Source organism: Protopterus annectens, chromosome 6.part1 (genome assembly GCF_019279795.1).
Source record: "Protopterus annectens isolate FY-2018-M chromosome 6.part1, PAN1.0, whole genome shotgun sequence".
Lineage (NCBI taxonomy): Eukaryota > Metazoa > Chordata > Ceratodontiformes > Protopteridae > Protopterus > Protopterus annectens.
The window spans coordinates 413,591,972-413,612,964 of NC_056738.1; the positions used below are offsets into that span (position 1 = coordinate 413,591,972).

At 39.0% G+C, this 20,993-nt stretch overlaps 1 protein-coding gene across 3 annotated transcripts in view; it reads right to left on the reverse strand.

Annotated features, from left to right (window-relative positions):
• SYVN1 (synoviolin 1) overlaps positions 1-20,993 on the reverse strand; it is a 1,102,750-nt gene that overhangs the window by 451,635 nt on the left and 630,122 nt on the right. For all 3 annotated transcript variants that reach the window (XM_044075840.1, XM_044075842.1, XM_044075841.1), the window contains exon 8: positions 13,553-13,652. In XM_044075840.1, coding sequence (XP_043931775.1) covers positions 13,553-13,652 — 100 coding nt within the window. The remainder of the gene's footprint in view (positions 1-13,552; positions 13,653-20,993) is intronic.

Consider the following 20,993-nt stretch of genomic DNA (forward strand, 5'->3'; position numbering starts at 1 on the left):
TTTAGAAGCACCTTTGGAAGAAGAGGCAGAGGTGGAAACGCATACACATGAAGATTTTTCCAACTGAAAGAAAGAGCATCCACTTTCCAAGCTGTGTGATGAAACCTCTTTGTGCAAAACTTTGGCAGCTGGTGGTTCAGTGGAGAAGCGAACAGATCTATGTCTGGAGTTCCCCAGGACACTGTCAACTTTTGAAATGCATGAAGATCCAGTTTCCGGGGATCCATGATTTGTCTGCTTAACACATCTGCTAAGGAGTTCTGTGCTCGGCAGAAACCTTGCCTGAAGAGTTAGTTGCAAGCTGCCATAAAATTATTGCTTGCCTGCACAATGGGTAAGAATGTGTTCCCCCTTGTTTGTTGATGTACCACATGACAGTTGTGTTGTCTGTTAGAATCAACACCTGCCCTGGAAGAAGTAACTCCTTGAAAGCCATTAATGCAAACTGGACTGCTAACATCTCCTTCATGTTGATATGTAGATGCTGTAGTCTGGCAGGCCACTTGTCTTGTATCCACTTTCCATTTAGATGAGCTCCCCAAGCAATGTCCGAGGCATCTGTCGTTAAAATCTGACTCCTCTGGCGGGTCACAGAGAGTCCCTTGTTTAGGTGACATTCCTGAGCCCACCACAAAAATTCTTTTTGAAGGCAAGGTATTATTTGAATGACAGTGTCCAAATCCTGGCAGTGCTGTGTCCATACATTTTTGAGATACCATTGTAGCTTCCTCATATGCAGTTTGGCATTGGGAAGCACCAGAATACAAGATGCCATGAACCCTAATGCTTGAAGGACTGTCCTTGCAGTCAGCACGGACTGATGAGATAGTTGATGGAAGTAAAGTGAAAGACTCTTTTGTTTGTCCGGGGTTAAAAGGCCATCTGGGCTGCTGTATTCAGTCTCACACCCAGAAAGCACATGTCTTGAGAGGGTACTAGACTGGACTTTATTTCGTTCACAGAATACCCTAGGCATCTTAGCACTGCTATAACATATTCCAGATGCTGTAGAAGGTCTTCCTTTTCTTGAGCCAGAATCAGGCAGTCGTCCAAGTAAGGATAGATTTGAATTCCTTGTAGCCTGAAGTAAGCTATCACTGGAGCCAGAACCTTTGTGAATACTCTAGATAAGCCAAAGGGCAATGCAGAGAACTGATAATGAGAATTTCCAGCTCGAAAACACAGATACTTCCTGCAACTTAGTCTTATAGGCACATGAAGGTAAGCTTCCTTGAGATCTAAAGTTACCATCCAGTGATCTTTGCCCAGCAGAGGTAAAAGCTGTTGTAACGTCAACATCTTGAACTTGGGAATGTCCAGATAAGTGTTGAGGATAGATAAATCCAAAATTGGTCTCCACGTGTTCCCCTTCTTTGGTACTAGGAACAGGCGAGAATAAAATCCTAGGCCCCTTTGTGATACAGGGACTGGCTGAATGGCCCCTATTTGGAGTAACTGAGAAATTTGCTTGTGAGCCTCTTTCCTTTGTGGAGGAGGGCAAGGTATGGAAATAAAACCTGTAACCGTGGTGAATGATATCCAACACCCATCTGTCTAGAGTAATTAAATCCCAATTTCCTTTGAAAAGAGACAGTCTTCCTCCCAAAGGAGCTGCCAGACGAGAATCTACTGGCAGCTGAAAAGGCAGGTCATTGGGTCTGTTTACGAAAGGACTGACCCCTGCCCTCACCAGAAGTCGGAGCAGGTGAACTCCCTGTCCTAGGCCTAAAAGAACCTTGAGCTCTGCCCCTACCACGTCTAGACCTACCCCTAGACTGGGAATCATAAGCAGGATATGTCCATCCCTTAGTAGGCCAATTTCTACTAAACTTGGTGGCTGCACCTGCAAAAATCTTTAACAGTTTGCATAGACTTAGCTTTGTCCTCCATTTTCTTTAAAACTGCTTCCAAACAACACATCAGACTGTAAAGGAGCATCCAAAATCCTTGTCTTAACATGCTCAGCTAAATTCTGATCCCTCAACCAGGCATGCCTGCGAAGAACAGAACTAGTGGCAGCCACCCTCGAGGAGGCCTGTACAGCATCAAAACCACATTGCAAAGAATGCTTACCCACTTGTTCAGACACATGAACTAAATCCAGCAACTCTTTACACTCAATACCTTCCAAGCATCCACCTTAGATTTCAATTGTGAAAGGAGATAATTTTGATATTTTAGCATGTGAAACTGACAATTCAACGCCCTCATGGCTAAAGTGGAAGAAGTATACACTTTCTTTCCCCATCTATCCAAAGCCCTTGCCTCTTTATCAGTGGGAACAGGGTTTTTAACAACAGAGGCCTTAACACCTTTAGGACCCTGAGAAACAGTCTCCGGGTCTGCCCTAGGACTCTTAAAAAGATACTTATGAGCTTCAGGCACCCTATAGTACCTATCAGGTTTAACAGGAGCAGGAGGCAAGGAATCAGGGTTCAGGGAAACCTCTGCAAAAACATCTTCTACTACAGTCAACACAGGAGGTATAGCTAAGGGCCTATGCTGGGGTAAAAACAAGAATTCCCTAAGCCTTTTCCTAGAATCAGAGTAATCTTGGCCTTCCCATTTAAAGTGCTCCCTCATGGAATGCAGAGTCTCTGAAAATGAGAAATCCTCAGGAGGAGAAGCTGTAGGAGTGGAATCATCCACATCAGAATCAAAATAAGGAGGAAACTCCTGCAAGTCTTCCGCAGAAGACTCAGAAGCCTCTGAACACTGTTCAAAACTCTCAAACTCAGGTTCCACCCTAGGCCTCTTATCAGGAGGGGGCATAGAACCTCTAATCAGAGTAATTAAATCTTCTGCCATTTTAAGCATATATTTCTTAGGCACAGAACCTGAAGTGCTAGGAGAAGCCCCCACTGAAGCTAAACTTGGCCTACCTCTCAAAGAAGTTTTGGAAACAGAAGGAGAGGCTCTAACTACCTTGGGAAGAGAGGGAAGAACAGTTACCTGAGAAGCCCCCTCAGCCTGGCCTACCTCCTGAGAAGGCACATCCTGCAACAGTAAAGTCTCTGCCTGAGACTCCAAAGAAACTCCTGGCAAAACTTCTGGCTCCACTGAGCCTTCTAAAGAACCGACGTCCAAGACTGCCGGTTCATCAACTCTAGGCAGCTGTTTTGTCCTTGCGCTTTTGGGCGGAGCATCCGGCGGCATTTTATAATTACAGCGCTTCCCAAACACTAACCTGGCACAGTCTAACCTTCTCTTAATAGTGCGTTTGTTAAATCTAGCACAAGAGCGGCATCCAACAACGTCGTGCTCAGGCCCTAAACAAGGTATACACAAGGTATGGTAATCCCTATGAGGTATCTGTTTAAATACAGTTATTCACTTTTTCTGACATCCGGTTAAATACTGAGGCAAGAAAAACCAAAATGTTCCCCACGGGTACTTAGCCAACTTTGATTCGGTCTGAAACTCCGGCTTCAGAAAATTTCAGAACGCCAACCTGCACAAACTGCTTCTGCATCGGACCATGCGGCAAAAGACTGAGGATATGGCGTCGGTCATGCGACTGGACAGCGGACTACCCAATAGTTAGGACTGCAGCAATGTGGAACGAAGAACATCTAGTCTAGGCAGTAATCCTGACCTATAGGGGGTCCCCAGTGTTGAGGGGAAGAAGGGGATACTGCAGTTATAACAGTGAATATATTTAAAACATCTCTAACACAAATGTACTACATTCTTCATAATGCACTGTTGCAGTACTGACTCTTGGAATGACTTGCACAGCCTAAAGTTCAGTGTGCGACTGGCCTAGTGAAATGAGCAGGATATAAAAAGCCCTGGATGATGAGTGTGGAAAAGACTCCCTTGGCCCTGGAAATACTAAAAAGACAATGACTGGCAGCAGTGTGCAATGAAGACCAAACAGTTGCTTTCAAGATGGTATGCGTAGTTAGTTATCCATGCAGGGAAGGCTGTAGTTGGGGTCCTGTTAGAATGAGCTCTCACCAGATATTGTCTCTACCAGCAGTGAAGAATTCAAATCTACTTTTACGGCAAGTGCAACTTACACAAGTGAACCATGCTCATCATTCCTTCTGCTGTAATACTCTTTAGGCTACCTCGGTTGATTACCAATGCCTATCCAACCTGGGAGGAAGGATATGACTCTAGCAAAGACTGTCCTAGATCTAGAAAAGTAATTCACTTTGTTATGAATTGGAAAGGTACGTACAAAGGACCATGTAGCCTCCTGCAGACTACTTCTAGAAACCTCCCCTTTCCAGTACGCCAGTGAAGACAAGGCTCCATCAGAATGAGCTTTCTACTACCTGGAGCTGGTTTATTAAGGTTGGAATAGCAAAAGGCAATAGTGGAAGACTATCATCTGGAAATAGTCTGTTCTGACATGGGCTGTCATTTTTTGTCTCAACATAAGAAACAAACAGCTGATTACATTTTCTAAAGGACTTACTGTTACCAAGCTAGTACCCGAGCTGACTATGCACATCAAAAGTATGCAGAATCCTCTCTTTTTGCTCTGAGAATCTGGATAGAACCCTGGAAGATTTATGGCTTGATTCAAAGTGGATGTTGAAGCAACCCTGAGAATGAATGAGGGCTTTGTTCTTAATGCAACCCTGTCTCTATGGAAGACCAGACCGAGTTGCAAGCTCTCATGGAAAGTGAACCCTTCTTGCAGATGTCAGAAAAATGAGAACAATTTTCCACATAATGAAGCTCAAGTCTGTTTGATGAGCAAGTTCAAATGGAAACATTTCCAGTACAAAGTTAAGCTGTCAGAGGTGGTCTCAGTTATAAAACTCCCATAAGAAACCATTTCACTAAAAACATAGAAGAAAGTGAAGGATCCATGGAAAGATGTGCTGAAATGTCCGCAAGATGTATCCTGACACAAGAGTAAGAGGCCAGAGGATAGTAATTCACACAAATATTTGAGTATCAGTGGTACCTGATGGTGCCTAGCCAATAACTAAGACCCTAACTAGAAAATCTTTTCCACTTGCCAATATAAAAGTTTCTAGTAGCAGGTTTTCTTTCCTCCGCAAGTACCGATGCATATCCTCTGGAAAGGTGCGTCTAAAATTAGACTTGAATCATCCAGGCAGTTAACTGAAGAGGTTTGAGATTGCATTTATCAAACTCCCTCTGTCTTGTGTGAGTAGGTCCAACTTGTGAGGAAGCCTGTGGTAACTGCCCTTGGTCAAGTCCAAAGAAGGAAGAACCAATGTTGCCTTGGCCAAAAAGGAGTTACAAAAATAACTTTTGGAGAATCATTCTGAATGTTCAGAAATATCCTGGATATCAGAAGAAAGGGTAGAAATGCATGAAGGCATGTTATGTTACGGTCTATGGGAATGAAAATGAATCTGTTTTCTAGTACTGCATGCAAGGATTCCTGATGAAGAATTTGTTCAGTTGTCTGTTTTGAAAGGAGGCAAGAGGATCTACTTGAGATGTGCCCCCACAAACTGATCAATTCCTGGAAGACTCACTAGATTGATTTCCATTCATGAGGGTCTGTCCTGGTCTTCTGCTTGTCTGACATTATTCATCACTGTTGTGTTGTCCGTAATTACCTGAATAGGTTCAGTAGACCATAGATGAAACCACTGAATGTTTCTCATGTGCAACCTGGTGATAAATTATATGACCATGATAAAAATATGAAGTGACAAGTGAATGCAATATGTTTGGAACCAAGAATTGAGAATGCATGGTCAGAGACAAAGTTTGGAAAGAGGGATTTGTGTTAAAGAACTAGTATGACTCGGGTTTCTAAAGATGTTTGAGAGAGCTTGTCTTATTAGAGGGTAAAGGAGGGAGAGTCTGTTCATGTATGAACTTCAAGAGCTGTGAACCTAGCAGTAGGTGTGCTCTTTGCTTAAATGGCAGCCAGTTTAATTTTTCTAGAGTTAAACAGTGGTTTTCATGCTTTGGGGAATGAGTGATAAATCTACAAATTTTGTTCTCTAACACTTGAAATGGTAGAGAAGTTTTAGACTGATGCTGCTGAGAAAACAAAGGCAGAATTCAAATTGAGGAAGTATGATTCCTTTCCCTAATGCAACTCTGGGAGAGTATTATTTTTGTGCCCAAATAGGAGGAGGTTCAGGTTTTACGTGTTTGTTCAAAATGAATGATGAAATTGAGTAAAGGGTCTAACTAAAGACCGTGATACTTGTAGACACTTGTTCCAAGGCAGAATTGTTGTCATCCTAGATTGTTCCAGTATAAGCAGATCCGTAGAGCTTCTGATGAATGCCAAACATTGTTTTTGTTTTTAATGCATTAAGAATGAGATTTTGTTTGTTGATGATCCATTCAGTGAGGCACAGGAAATCAGACCGTAGTTCATGCTGTAATCTAGGCCAATGAATGGTTAGACAGGTATCAGCTTACAAAAGAGAAGGAAGGTGAGGAAGTTCCAGTGATCCACATTATATATATATATATATATGCGCATGCACACACACACACACACACATATACATATATATATATATACATATATATATATATATATACATACATACATATACATACATATATATATATATATATATATATATATATATATATATATATATATATATATAGTGAGAGAGACAGAAACAGAGAGAGAAAAACAGCAAAAGACTGAGAATATGGCCTTGTGGAACTCCTCTGAGAAGTGGGAGGGGAGTTGTAGTACACTGTGAAATTTGTCTCCAAGGCAGCTTTGGAAACACAGAATGGGATTAGGGCTAATGTCTAGTTTAGTGAGATGGAGTATGAGGGAGGAGCGGTTAACTAGGTCGAAGACCCTGCTGAGATCTATGGTAATGGATACAAGCGGCATGCCCTTTTTGCTGAGATGAGAATGTCATCTGCGATTGTCCATGTGGATGTGGAAGTGCTCCAACTGGACCTGAACCATGCAGTTTGAGAGAGAGATATTTTGAGATATAATCTTTAAGCTGGAGGTAGACAATTTTTTCAAAGATCTTGCACAAGGCTGGAAGAAAAGAGATAGGATTACAGTGGGAGGAGAGCATGGCGTGTTTTTGTAAGGGAAGTGTGGCTTTACAATGCCAGTTTTCCAGATATCAGGCACGGTTTTAGTATTCAGGTACAGGTTAAAGATTTGTTGTAAAGGTTGTACAATGTAGTCTCGATAGTGATAAATGAACCAAGGATGCAGGCTGCTTATTCCCAGGGGTCCATCCAACTGTATTTCTTGTAGTAGTGCTATGATATCTTTGGATAAGATCCATCTGAAATAGAAAAAGAATACATTCAAGAGGGGTAGGTGGGATATCTGGCACACTTTGGGAGGTCACAGAAGTGTTGCTGGAAATCTAATAAGGAAGAGGAAGTAGTGTGAATTTCAATGGAGTAAGTTGTATCCAGTGAGGTTGACTTCTTGCCAAAATTTCCTTGGGCTGTATCTAACTGAGTTTTGAGCCTGTATCATGGATTGTCTTTTGTCTCTTCGAATACCTTTTTGGCTAGGTTAATGTATACAAAAGCTGAACAGTCCTTTTTATACGATCTGAGGAAGGCTTAATTGCCGAAAGCGTTTATCGGAAGACTGAGGACTGCTAATTTTATGTTATATTCTTTTCATTAAAGTTTTGATTTTACTATTAAGTTTTACTGCCGTGGTGGACATCAGGAGTTTTTAGTAGTATTCCTCCAAAGGAGGTTGCGAGGACCAAGTTTCCTCCAAATCGGAGAACTGAGCTTGGGAATCTATAATAGAAGCAGCCCTATCCCTGTCAGAATCCTCTGAAGTCTTCCTCAGGAACACTTCTGCTGACTTCTTTTTTAGATAAAGATTTCCAAGTACCAGGATTAACAGCCTGTAACAACTTCTTAGCTAAGACACGACAATTATGTTTGCTAACACACACCATGACTTCAGATGAACAATATTTAGTCTTTTGTTTTTCCTTTACAGGTACAGCTGATGACCACCTCTGAATTGTTACGTCTGCCCTATCAAGAGGTCCCTTTCCAAAGCTACATCTAGCAGCAACCCATGGTCTTGTCTCGCTGAGCCAGAAGAGATGGTTTTACCACGGTGCAGGCAGTGGAACAGCCGAAGACATGTGGCTGAAGGACTACAGGAAGCCAAAGAGGTAAGTGAATAGTCTGAGGAATGACCAACAGCCACTGCAGAGCCACCCACCATGAGGTGAAGCATTGACCGAGTCCACAGAGTTTGCAAGGGCTCTTTGGTAAGTTGCATTTTCTTTCTAGTTACAGCGGGGCGGGGTGGGGGGGTTTGTAGACCAACAGGAGTGGAGTAAGTATACAAGCTGTGTCCAAGGAGAATGCTTCAGATGAAGTAAGCTTAGCTGGAATGAATTAATGAAAAGCAAATTGTCAAATGTTTTTCACAAGGAGCACACTTAACCCTCACTGCACAGTTCCTGTAACATAGTGATGCATAAGCAGCACACTAAATTCCTGTCAGAAACCCTTCTCAAAAAATTCAGTAGTTTCTATACTGGGGTTCAGCCTGAAGGGTACCACCATGTTTAGAGAAACTTTTCCTGTCTAACAGGAGAGTTTTTTCTTTACGCAATGTAACAGTGGGATGGAGCACTGAAAAGACTGGACATACTAGCACTATGTAAAATATTAATCATAAACAACTTCTGATACCTCAAGCACCAGGTCTTCTAGGTAGTACAGACACAGGCACATAACACATACTAAACAGCACAACAATAAATAAACCAATCATTTTGGAACAAATTTCCATGCAAGCTCTTAAGTCCCAAAGCTGTGTGGGACCAAATTTCAAAAGATACATCACTTATTTTTATCTTAAAAAGAATTTCCTTTCATCACATACAACCCGTTCTAAAATAGTAAATTTAAAATTAGACATATTTCCTGCATGCAGGATGACCTATTTCCTGCATGCAGGATAAAATTCTGAGTTAACAGATTTTTAAGCTTTTTGAAGCTTATTACTCAACATGTTCTTACAGCCAGTTCTCTCATCAGCACAAAATAAAACATATGCCAATCATTACTCCATAAACAACCCCTAATATTACATTTTCATTAATAATCTGATGCAAAGGAGATGCATGTTTACAAATATTACATCTCTCCCACAAGTCATCATCCCAACATTATTCATATTGTGAACCACCAAATTCATCAGTGGTCTCTTATTGTAGCTGTACACCAACTAGTCTGCCAAATTTATACCACATTAGAAAAATATGTCAGGCACCAAGTGCTTTTCAGACACCACTGCTGTTTTCTTACATGAACTCTTGTTGGGGTAGGGGCCTCACTACACAAGAAGCCATATATCCGAAGACTCTAAGGAACACTCTTGCAGGAAATGGACTTAAGCTGGCAAAATGGCTGCAACAGAACCTTGCCTTCTTGGAATCAAGCTGCAAAAACAAAAAAGGCACTCTAAAATGCATCATCTAGGACTTCTAGAACTGGAAGACTAGCCAGAGATCTTGGTTCTGGAAGGCCCACAAAATGTCTAAATCACATCTCTCCCTGAGAGAACTCTTGCTCGTCATTTGGACGTCTCTATCCTGTGATCATCACTGCCAAATGAGACATCCTCAGGTAGTGAAGTTGAAGAGAAGGCCTCCTTTGTGTCAGACTATTTGTTAGCAAGACAATTCTTTTATCTCAGACTCTTTGAGGTGTCAGTTTCTCTGGGGAGAAACCTCTCTTGTTTTAACAAAGAATCCTTTTGACACAGAGGTCTCAGTGGTTGGTTGTCTGCATTTTAGAAAAATCCAAGAAATCCCGAGACAAATTATAGAAATCTTGCAAGGAAGCCTAGATGGGGGGGGGGGCTGTCAAAGGCATAACCTGCTAAAACAAAAAAGTCTGCAATATTACCTGGTGCTTCTGAAATGCAGGAGACCGGTCCTATTTCTGCACCCCAACCCTGCCCCTCCTTCCATAATTGAGTAGGCTGTCATTCAACATTGTAGTTGCAAAAGAGGTTCTCTCTGAAATTACCCCAGCTACCTAAAACAACTTATGTAAGGACCTCAAAAACTGAAAGACAAAATACCAGTTTATTAAAGAAAATGTCAAAACAATGGGTGGAATACTAATACTGCAACTATTCCCATGACAATTCAGTCGACTAACAATTAGTTGTGCCACCTACCTTAAACTGTAGCAAACGGTTGCCTAATAGATATGTAGACATCATGGAGCACTACAGCTCTCAAGTTTTTTTTTTTTTTTTTAAAGAAAAAGCAAACCCCACCCCCTTTTAAACTGTAGCAAAAACTTGCTATATTTGTGCCAAGTAGATGATACAAGTTTAAACAAGCCATAGAGTGCTATAGCGCTCCAATTTGTTCTTTAAATTATTTTTTCTCCCTTTTAAACTATAACAAACTACTTGTTACATTTGTAGCAAGCAGTTCGTACAGTCAGACCACAAGGAGCGCTAAAGCTCAGCTTTGGCAACAGATGCAATACTGGTATTTAAAAAACAACATACCCAATCGTGCAAAATGACACTATGCAATCTGGGGTAACTACCCCTTTTCATCTTACCCTAGCTACTCTACTCAGGAGGGGGAAGCAATTGCTTTTTTGCCACCCAATAACACTAAAATTCGTAGGTAATTACTGCATTCTGGCCAATTCAGATCCTGTGTCCTACTCAAAAGTCGTACTTCCTTGGCAAAAAAAAAAAAAATTATGAGCCAAGAAACAACATCGGAACTGCCCAGTCATAGTAAGGCTTTACTATGTTTAAAGCTATTGTCTTCCCAAAATTCAATTACTAGAAAAAGGAAATCAAAATATAAACAAACAGTAAATGTAACAGTGAATATTGTAAAGGAGATAAAAATAACTGGAAGTGGGATCCTTAGAAAAAAAGGAAAAAGCAAATTACATAGATATAAATGGAATTTGCAGGAACAATACATACAGAATGAAGTTCAAAAGAGGAGTAAATTTAAGGGAAGAAAGGAATCAGTTTATGTAATTTAGTGAATGACAGTTTAAAGAAATGTTTATAACTGTATGAAAAAAATGTTTCTATTTTTTCTTTTATGTTAATTCATGTGTACCTGTCACTGTATTACTTGTGATTTAATAAATATTAAAACAATAATTATTTTTTTAGTTTCAACAATTTGCTCACTCAACATTTCTGAAAAAAGTTATCTGTAGGAAATTTTTAAAATCTGCCAACTCACCACACTCCCAAAAAACATGTTTCCTAGTTACCTATTTCTCATCTTCCTCTAGCTTTTGCGGTCTACCAGGGGAAAAAGGTGAAGCCTACTCTTGGATATAGATAGTGAAGGCTACAAAAAGTGCAGCTCTGCATATTTCATTCATTCTCCTGTGGCCATGGCTGCATTTATAAACTTGCCTAGTGATTAAAGTATAAACATTGAGCATCAATATTAATCTGTTTGGCACCAGTGGTGAGAACTAAGGGACTATAGCCCTAGTGGTCATTCACATTGGCTGCAGTGACAGGTTTCAAATCTCATCCATCTGAATGTGACTGTTAGTCTTTACTTACAACCTGATCCTTTAGATTAAGGATATGCAGTTCCCTAACAATAATGGCCTCAGACCCAATGAGCAAAGATGACGGTCACCATGAAAATGCTTGAATCATAGCTTTTTAAAACAAAAACCAATATAGTCCTGCATAGGGACTTAAATCTACACATCCATTTGGCTTGAATGATTTTAAAGTTTTTTTGAGGAGCTCAGGGCATGAAAAGGAGGAACATATTCAATCTTGGAAAGAAAGGTTCAGAACTCATCCAGTCAAAGATTTAACTTCAAATAGAGGCCAAAGTGCTATACTGTTCAACATGCATGGGAAGTTTGTTCCATTTAGGGAATCCTTTGGGTACATGAACCTGTTCTCCAAGAATCAATACAAGACTACTTATAAAAGTCCTCACGCGAGGTGGTTAGTAATATACTGCCTACACAGGTGCACTAAAGTTGTTAAAGAATACTTCTGAAGAAAATTTCAGTGTGGTTAGTGCATAAGACTGAAGAAAACTGAAAAGCAAAGCAAAACACTAAGTCTGGGTGATGAAGGGGAGATACATATGTACAACAATGATGAGCATTCCCCAGTGTGAAATATGTTACAAAGTCTGTCTACTGTTGATCAAAAGCAGCAGTTGAATAAACTGCTTCATATTTTTCAGGAAGTCTTCTAAAATGCATTCTGAATGTCTGCAGAAGACTGCTTAGTCTGCAAAAGAATTATGCCATCTGCAAACACTGTGGGACACAGACACATAATCATGCAGAATATAACTATTACTAGCACAGGTAAGTGACTAGGAGAAATGAAACATGTAAAACAAAAATACTACAGATAAACATTATTAGTTTTCAGAAGGTAAACCTTCATAGACAAACTGAAATACAAAGGAACATCAGATCACAAGATGAAAAACAAGTTAAAACATGGTACTCAGCTAAAATATGACATTCCTATACCAATAAAATATAACTGCATTCATATAATTTAGTTGTGCAACAAAAGTTACCTGGATGAGGGTCCTAATATGTATAAGTTCTATACAAAAAATGTTTCGTATGTATATACACGTCTGTGTATTATATCTATCTATATACACACATTATATGTTTACACACACACACACACACACACACACACACACACACACACACACACACACACACACACACACACACACACACACACACACAAAATATATATTAAAAACAAAGCTTAGGAAGCATGACACCAAGTTACATGCTCTGTGTTTGTAAAAATAAAGAATACCTTAGCTATCTCCACAGCAAAGAGGGTTTAAGTCTAGACTACTGTGTAGGTGAACCAAGTCTGAATAGTGGTTTGCCACAAGGATGAGCATTAGGTGCTATCTAATGGAGTTTTAACCCTGTTAAGTTCACAATATAATGGTATATTTGTACTGGTAGCCAGGATGAACTCTGTACCCCCCCCCCCTTAGTAGACAGGAATGGTGGAACTTCACAGGAACTGCCAAGGAGGGTGCTCCCAAATGGAGAAGGCAGGCTGCCACCCAGAAAAGCTAGACGTTCCTTACCACTCAACTGTATGTAGAGAAGAGGGCCAATCAGGACTCTTAAGGAAGAATGAATGGGCCATAAGGCTCACTCTCAACTTAGGAATGCTGTATTCCCCCAGACTGAAATAGGCCAACTGGGTGGTGGTACTGAAGCCACTGAGTGAGGGCTTGGGAAAGCAAAACACAAACAAAAAATACAATAAAATAAGGTAAAGAACACTTTACTGTGTGCTCCAATATTTAAGAAGCTGCAAGTTTGGATTCTACAATTTGAACTGTTTACTGTTAAAAACTGCATACTGTGCTACAACTCAAAGGTATATGCAAACTTAAAATTTTTCTGTTAAACCAACAAACCTACTCCTTTTCCCCAGGACATCTAGAATCTATGAGTTTCAGATGCCAAAATTCATCCTTCAAAACAAGTAAGCATGTTCAGATAAACTCTCCTTCAAGCCTTTATCATTCTTTGGTGCACTGAACTTAAGCTATTAAAATCTGTTAAAAAGAATTCTTACCTCATGGCCAGATACATGGGCCGAATTGCAAACAATGGGAACGTGTGAAGTTTAATCATGATGGTCATGAAAGCCATGTACAAGAGTACTTTAATAAAGCCTAAAACAAAACAAATAAGTACCATTTAAGTCTTGGGTTTAACCCCCATAACACAAATTCAATTCCAAACATGCTCCCAACTTTGGACTGAAACTGTCTTGCTCCTCCCAGACTTCAGACTAGAAAATGACATTAAAACAGCACACAACTCAGAGTACTATAATAACTAATTTTACCAACATGGATGGATTTCCATAAAGCTAAACTTGTAAGTGCTAGAAGGAAAACTGACAAACTCAATCTACAGTAAAGATTTTCTCCCAACTCTCTTCTCAAAGGTGTAAAAAAAACTCCAAATGAGTCTTTAAAGCTTCAGTCACACAAGAATATAAAGATGAGTGCAGCCAGATGATGACACATGCATTTTTCTGAACTGGAGAAGGACAGACTCTGTAAAGCATAGCTGCTTAACAATAGGGGTGCAGTCCTAAATGGCTAAGGCATATTCACTAAAATTCAATTTCCTAGAGTTGCTCCCTTCCCTAAAAAACAGTGCAATTCCAAAACACAATTACAATAATTACTGGGTCAGGAGGTCCACCAAAAAATGAGAAAGTCCATTTCTATCAAGCTTACCCTCAATACTTGAGTCCAAATCCAAGAAGGCATCCCAGAAATGTCTTTAACAGCAGGAACAGTCCAATCTCCAATGCCAACTATTAGCTACTTCTGAGAGGTAATTTATAAGACCACAGATAGGTTGACTGCTGACTGCTAACCAAGACACCACTCACCTTTCAGTAGAGATGTTTCAGCTCAGATATGGCAAAAAGGGTGCAAACAATTACCTCTACCTTCTCTAAGTTTTCAGAAATCCAAGCAGTATCTGAGGTGGTCCCTGTAATCTTGTAATGTGAACTTGCATCATGAAGACTTTGGAGAAAGAGTCAAGACTGCAGACTGATACAAAACATGATAAAGCAGAAGTCAGTGCCATTGGCATATACGGACAAAGCCATGACTACATTCAAGTCACCAAAGTTCAATAAGCAGCTCAGAAGCTTGAAGGTGATGGCAGGGGAGGGCTGAGAAGAGTTGGCCATGTACTGCATTGCACTGGTTTCCCAGCATGAGAAACTGGTATGTAAATGCAGCTTGGGAACAGGCATTCAACTCATCAACCCACTGGTTATGGTGGTTGCCTCTTTTGTGGGTATGCAGGAGTATCAGAGGTGCTGTGACACAGAATATTCAAGATATCAAAAATGCATTCACTGCCAGGATGCTGGCAAGGTAGCAGGAAACTTGTACAACTGCTTGTGTGACAGTCCGAATGAACAGATCTTTCCGTATTGGACTTGCAGGAACAGAGATCACTATCATTACAGAACTAAAGGGTCCAAGTCCAAGGGAGTTTTATGGGTGATGGGCAAAGGTGGAAAAAGCAAACTAAGGAAAATAATATTAAAGAATACAGAACTGAGTACACAGCCCCATCAAATGATCTCTGAAACTGCTATCATCAGTGAGATAAAAAGGTGTTCTTGAGGTGATTAGTTCATGTCTTAATCTTTCGCTAGTAATAAATTTGTTTTCAGGTTGCATCACTACGATACTACATGCACACTAATCAGCAAAAGAAGAAAACAAGAATATGGCATTGTAAATGGGTTATTAACAGCTGAGACTTGTTTTTCAAAGTACATGGTGAAACAAACACTACATCCAAGGAATAAATGATGCCCACAATGAACACACTCCTGATACAAGTGACACAAACTTGCAAATATAGGCTCGATGAAGGGGATACTTCAGCCAAACAGAAAATTATTTTCCATTTGGTGGCTCAAATGTGCATACTGCACATTCCAAGATGGCTGCAGAATAACCACCTTCAGTTGTCCTAGTGTGAAAAATAAAAAAAGAAACTGAAGGACAACAGCCAGGAACTCTGTCACTTTTAGTACATTCAGTTACTGAGTAGTAAGTACCTTGCCTGGATGCCAGCAAAGAACAAAGAAAGCCTGAAAGAAACTCAATTAGAAAATGCCAAGAAAAAACACGGACTGAAAAAAAATCCTGTATTTAGCAAAAAGCAGTTCAAACTCCAGCTTTAGTGTAAGACATGGCTTCCAGTAATCTAGAGGAAAAAAGTCAGTGTGCTCAAAGAACTGATTAAACTAAATCAAACACCCAGGAGTACATCAACTCTAATAATAAAAAGGCTGGAAAAACGGAAGAAGTTTTAAACAGATATTCAGATGAGCTGATAAAACTCAAAAAATCAGAGGTCAAAGTGAAGAAAATGTTAGCTGAGTAGGAGACTGGTCAAGAAGACAGGTTTCAAAAAATGTAGAATTAGATGACAAAACATATAGGGAAAACCTGAGGTTTTCTGCTGTACCAGAGAAACTAAAAGAAACAAACTGCATTAATTTTATGAAGGCACAAACAAGCAACTGAACTGGTATTCCACAGAAGGCTATGTAAATTAAAGGACACATCATATGTATGCTCCAAACCTGGCCATGAAAAAGCAGCTAAAACCTGCATTAGTAAAGATGCAATCCTAAAAGTAGAAAGACTTGATCCTGACTAAACTGTGGCAGAAGGGCAAAGTATTAAACGTGGGAGACAACAATAAATTTGTGGAAAATGATCATTCACTGTACACCAGGCATAAGAAAAAAATGTATTCAAAATATCAGGGGTCAAGAGGCAGTTGTGATATTCAAGCTAGCTACTGTATCCAGCCGTCTTCAGAATACTCTTACCTGGAGGACCAGTCATTTTTTATGCAGAACAGGCTAAAGAGGAAATACAAAATGTGTTGAACCAAAAGTGAGCCATCAAGCAGAAGGTGGCCCTGCTTCTCATTCTTCTGACAATAAAGCACTTGGAGAAACTTTGCCAGTGAAACCTATTCCAATGCTCTGAAGGAAAATGCTTGGGTGAAAGAGGAAAGCACAAGAGTTGACTGTTAGAATGAGAAGTACCTTGGAATTGAAGCAGAGACTGCAGTTGGGAGATGAACAGGATAACGGCCAGCAGCATGGAAATTAGTGAATAAATGTGAGATTACAAGGAAATCAATCACTTTTGTGAAATAAAGCTATACAAAAAAAAGGGAAAAGAATGGACTTTTGTTGACTCTGTTAAACTTGTGAGGAACTGAAAGGCATTTGCCTCATTTCATGTCATTAACACTGGGAAGGGAAGGGGAAGGAAAAAGGTAAAGCAAAACAATGTTCTTAACAGCATTTCTGTATATAAAACTTTTCAGGATATAAACAGCATGTTCATAGCAAAACATTTTAGTTACTGTTGAGTGATAAAAATGCTAAAGTAAACAGATTTTTTTTTCTTTTTTAGTTAGGGACTACAATGCAAAAAGGAAAATACAGACAAAAAAGCATGTTTATGTTAATGGGCTATAATTTTGGGTTGTTGAAGTGAGAAATTGGGTGCAAACGTACACAGATCATAATGTATGTAGAGCTGAACCGTTTTCTATTACTTTTGGCAAAGCTGAATTTCTTAAGACCTTTCTCAACCTATTAATTCTGAAGTGGAAACAAGAGAACATGGAATGCAAGGAAATGTTTTCCTTCAGCAATAATTGTTTCAGCAAGTCTTCAGAGGCCTGCAGCTGATGGCTACATTTTTGTTACATTTCCATGAAGACAAGCTGATTATAGGGCAATAAAAAAAAAAAAAAAAAAAACACTGGTTTCTTCAATGCTAAAAAGTTAATGTTTTCTGAAATTAAACAAGTTGTTTTTCACATCAGGAAGGGGAATAAAGATAAAGAAAGGGCACCAATCAATGTAAGTAAGAGCACAGGCAGTACCATATGTCTTAGCTTAAATAACCTCAGCTTCAGGTTAGATAAGTACGGTGTCTGCAGCTGTCTACTTGGGACAGTTGTTCCCATTAGAAAAGGAAAAGTTCATTATTTGAAGATGTACATTGTGTGTGTGTGTGTGTGTGTGTGTGTGTGGGTGTGTGTGTAAATTAAGATAACAAGTTATGGGGTGTTGTTGGTATTTTTGAGGGTTTTCATTAAAATAAATAGTCTTGTTAAAGTTGACATATGTCCAATTGAGATGAGAAAAAAAAGTGTCTAAAGGATCAACCTGCCAAACGTTAATAGGGGCATCATCACAAAAGCTGGAGAAAGATAGTATAAAAAGCTGTCACATATACAATAGATAGGAATAATGACTAACAGCAACACTTTCCATATTATCCTGAAAAGTAAATGCTCTCACAGGTATTGACAAAAAAGAAACAACATTTAATTATATTAAGAAACGCAGAGTACAAATAACAATGCTACAGGAGACATATGGAAGGAAATGAGCATGTGAATTTGATAAAAAATTTCAGGATAGATATTCAGCAGAATATCTGGGAAGAAGGAAAAAAGCAGTATTGCTATCAAATGCTGGAGAAGCTCCAATAATGATAGAAGAGGGGGAAAAAAGATAACAGTAGATCTGTAGTAGTAAGGGGCTGCTAGCAAGTGATGAGGATTACGCGGTCATGTATTTATATTCCACCTAAAACAGCTATTATGGAACTTAAGAACATTTTGGGAGAAGTAATCAGCTTTCAGCACTGATTACTTACAGGTGGGACTGAATTTATTTTTTATCAATGAGGATGTATCTGGGGGGCCTAGGAGGGGAACTTAAAACAAGACAGACTTCTGAAGACATGACTTCAGCAGTAGGAACTCGGAATTGACATATTATCCCCTAAAGTACAATAACTGGGCTAGACTAGACACAAAATATATTTCACAGGGTCATGTATATTTAATTCAGAGCTTTAATACACAATACACATTTAATACCTATTTTGAATCATGCACCAATAATTACAAAGATAAAAATGCAGGGTAATGAAGTAAAGATAAGACACTGGTGTTTCCCCATCAACCTGTTAAGACAGGAATTTATTTGGGAACTCTTAAATATAGAAAGTTCCTCCAAAGCCAGTGAGGGGGATAAAATGAAAGTGGAGTTTAAAAACAGTAGAAATAAAAAAAAGATATAATTAAGTAACAAAAATTATTTATAGGAGTTGACAAAGATTGATCTATTGCTGAATAAAGGGAATTTCCTGGAATAAGAGGCACAACTTCAGAGTGCTAAAGAGAAAATAAGGGAACACCTGAATATTAAGCAACTGTTTTTGATAACTTCAAAGCACACAAACTTCTAGCACAACAACTTAGGCAACACAAACTAGAAAGGATTGTTGCCAAACTTAGGAAGCAAAGAAAAATAACCAGAGGTCCTGTAGAGATTATTAGATATATTTTGGAAATTTTATGAAAATTTGTATAAACCAGAGAAATTGGGAAATCAAGAAAAAGTATAAATGGAAAAATACATATGGAAGACTTCATGCCAAGGTTACAGGTAGAGAAGTCTCAACAATTAACAGTTGAGACAGGAGGAGATGAAATAAAAAAACAATGGTATAACCAATCTGCAGGATAGTCTCCAAGAAAAGACAGCATTCTAGTGGAAGTTTGGAAACTAGGAAGAAAGAAAGTGATAAAGATCCAGAAGGTTTTGTTTAACAGTATTTTAAAAGGAGAGGAAGCAACAAAATACCATAAAAAAAAAAAAAAAAAACGCTGGGGTGCTGTAATACCTAAAATGGTAAAGACCCATAATTTCCAACTTTGTATAGACCTATTTCTATTTTAAACCATGATTACAAAGTGTTTATATCTATAATGGCAAACAGAATAAATGTGTTGCCAAACCTGACCAATATGGAGCAATGTGGTTTTGTGGAGGGGTTGCAGAAATTTGACAAAATTAACAGGACAATGATTCCTGAGGGAAGCAGAATACAAGAAAATACCACTGCTCTTGATGGGTCATGATACAAAGAAAGCAATAGACACAAAAAGCTGGGATTTTATGAGTAGGGCAATGGCAGCATCTGCATTCCTTGATACAATAAGGTTAAGTATGAGAATATATGAAGGAAGGGAGGCAAAAATCAAAGTGGGAGGGTTTCTTCCTCTGACACGTTGTGTCTGAACTGAGGAACCAGGCTGAGGTGGTCTCTTTCTCCTTTATTTGTGTTACATTTAGAACCATTGGCAAAAAAATAAGGGAGAAAGAAATGCAAGAAAATAATTGGTATGGTAATCGAGAAAAGTTGGCTTTATTTGCAGACAATATTATGTTGCACCTGATAAAACCAGAAAAGGACATCTCAGAGTTGTGGACATTCTGAGACCATTCCAAGATTTATTTGGGTGGGGGGGGGTATAAAATTAATGGAGATAAAACAATGGCAATAGCTATCAACTATGCACCCACACATGAATTTTTTTCTGTAATACCCATATTTAAATCAGGACATGATAAAATGAAGCATTTAGGAGTATGGGTTTAAAAGGATATGTGGAAGAGACAACGATAATATAAAAACTGAGAAACTGGAAGCTCTTGCCTAAAGGATACGGACAGCAAGATACAAGCAGTAAAAATGTTTTTAGGTCCTTAACTTTTATACATAGGTCAGACATATTTTTATCAACCAGAGAAGAAGTTACAAATAGTAATTTTAATAAACAGTTGAAGGATTTTATTTGGGAGGGGAACAGGAAAAGAATCAACTTGGAAAGGAGATTATGCCAATACAGACGTACTAGGGGTACAGAGAATAGGCAGGAAGGGGCTAGAATTCATTTGGACTGCATCACTGATATCACTACACAGAAAGGGGTAGGGAAATCCTAAGTGAAAGACCTGCAGGTTGAATTTTTAATTCAGTCTAGAATAGAAGGTGCTGCTACTACAAAAGGGATAATTAGTAATATTTCATGATAACTACAGAAATCAGAGGTCACAAAAGACTGGAAAGAGAGATTAGCGAAGGAATTCACAAAAAGCCAATGGAAGGACATATTTATGACTTCCAAATATGCAGCAAATTCTAGAAGATCTAGCAGCTTTGCTTGGAAGTGTTTGCATAGGTACTTTTATACCCCAAGCAGAGACTAAAAATGTTCCTCAAATAGATGGCAAATGGTGGTGGTGTGATGGGGAAGAAAGAGGTAGCTGAGGGCATATGTTTCCACAATGTAATGAGTTGGTAGAACTTAACATTTCCCTACAGAGTACTCTATGAAAAACACTGGGTAAGCAAGAGAGTGAAACTAAGGAATCTTTTTTTTTTTTGAGTTGGGATACAGGATATGAACTGCCTAGACGTGGTAAGGCCTTGTTAAGTTTAGTTCTGGCGGCGATTAAAAAAAAAAAAAAAAAAAACACAGCAATTACTAGAAATGGAAATGAAGTCTAAGCCAACCGTAGTTAAAGTAGCGAATATTGTAACATAGATAAAGAACAAGTAGTATGATCTTTA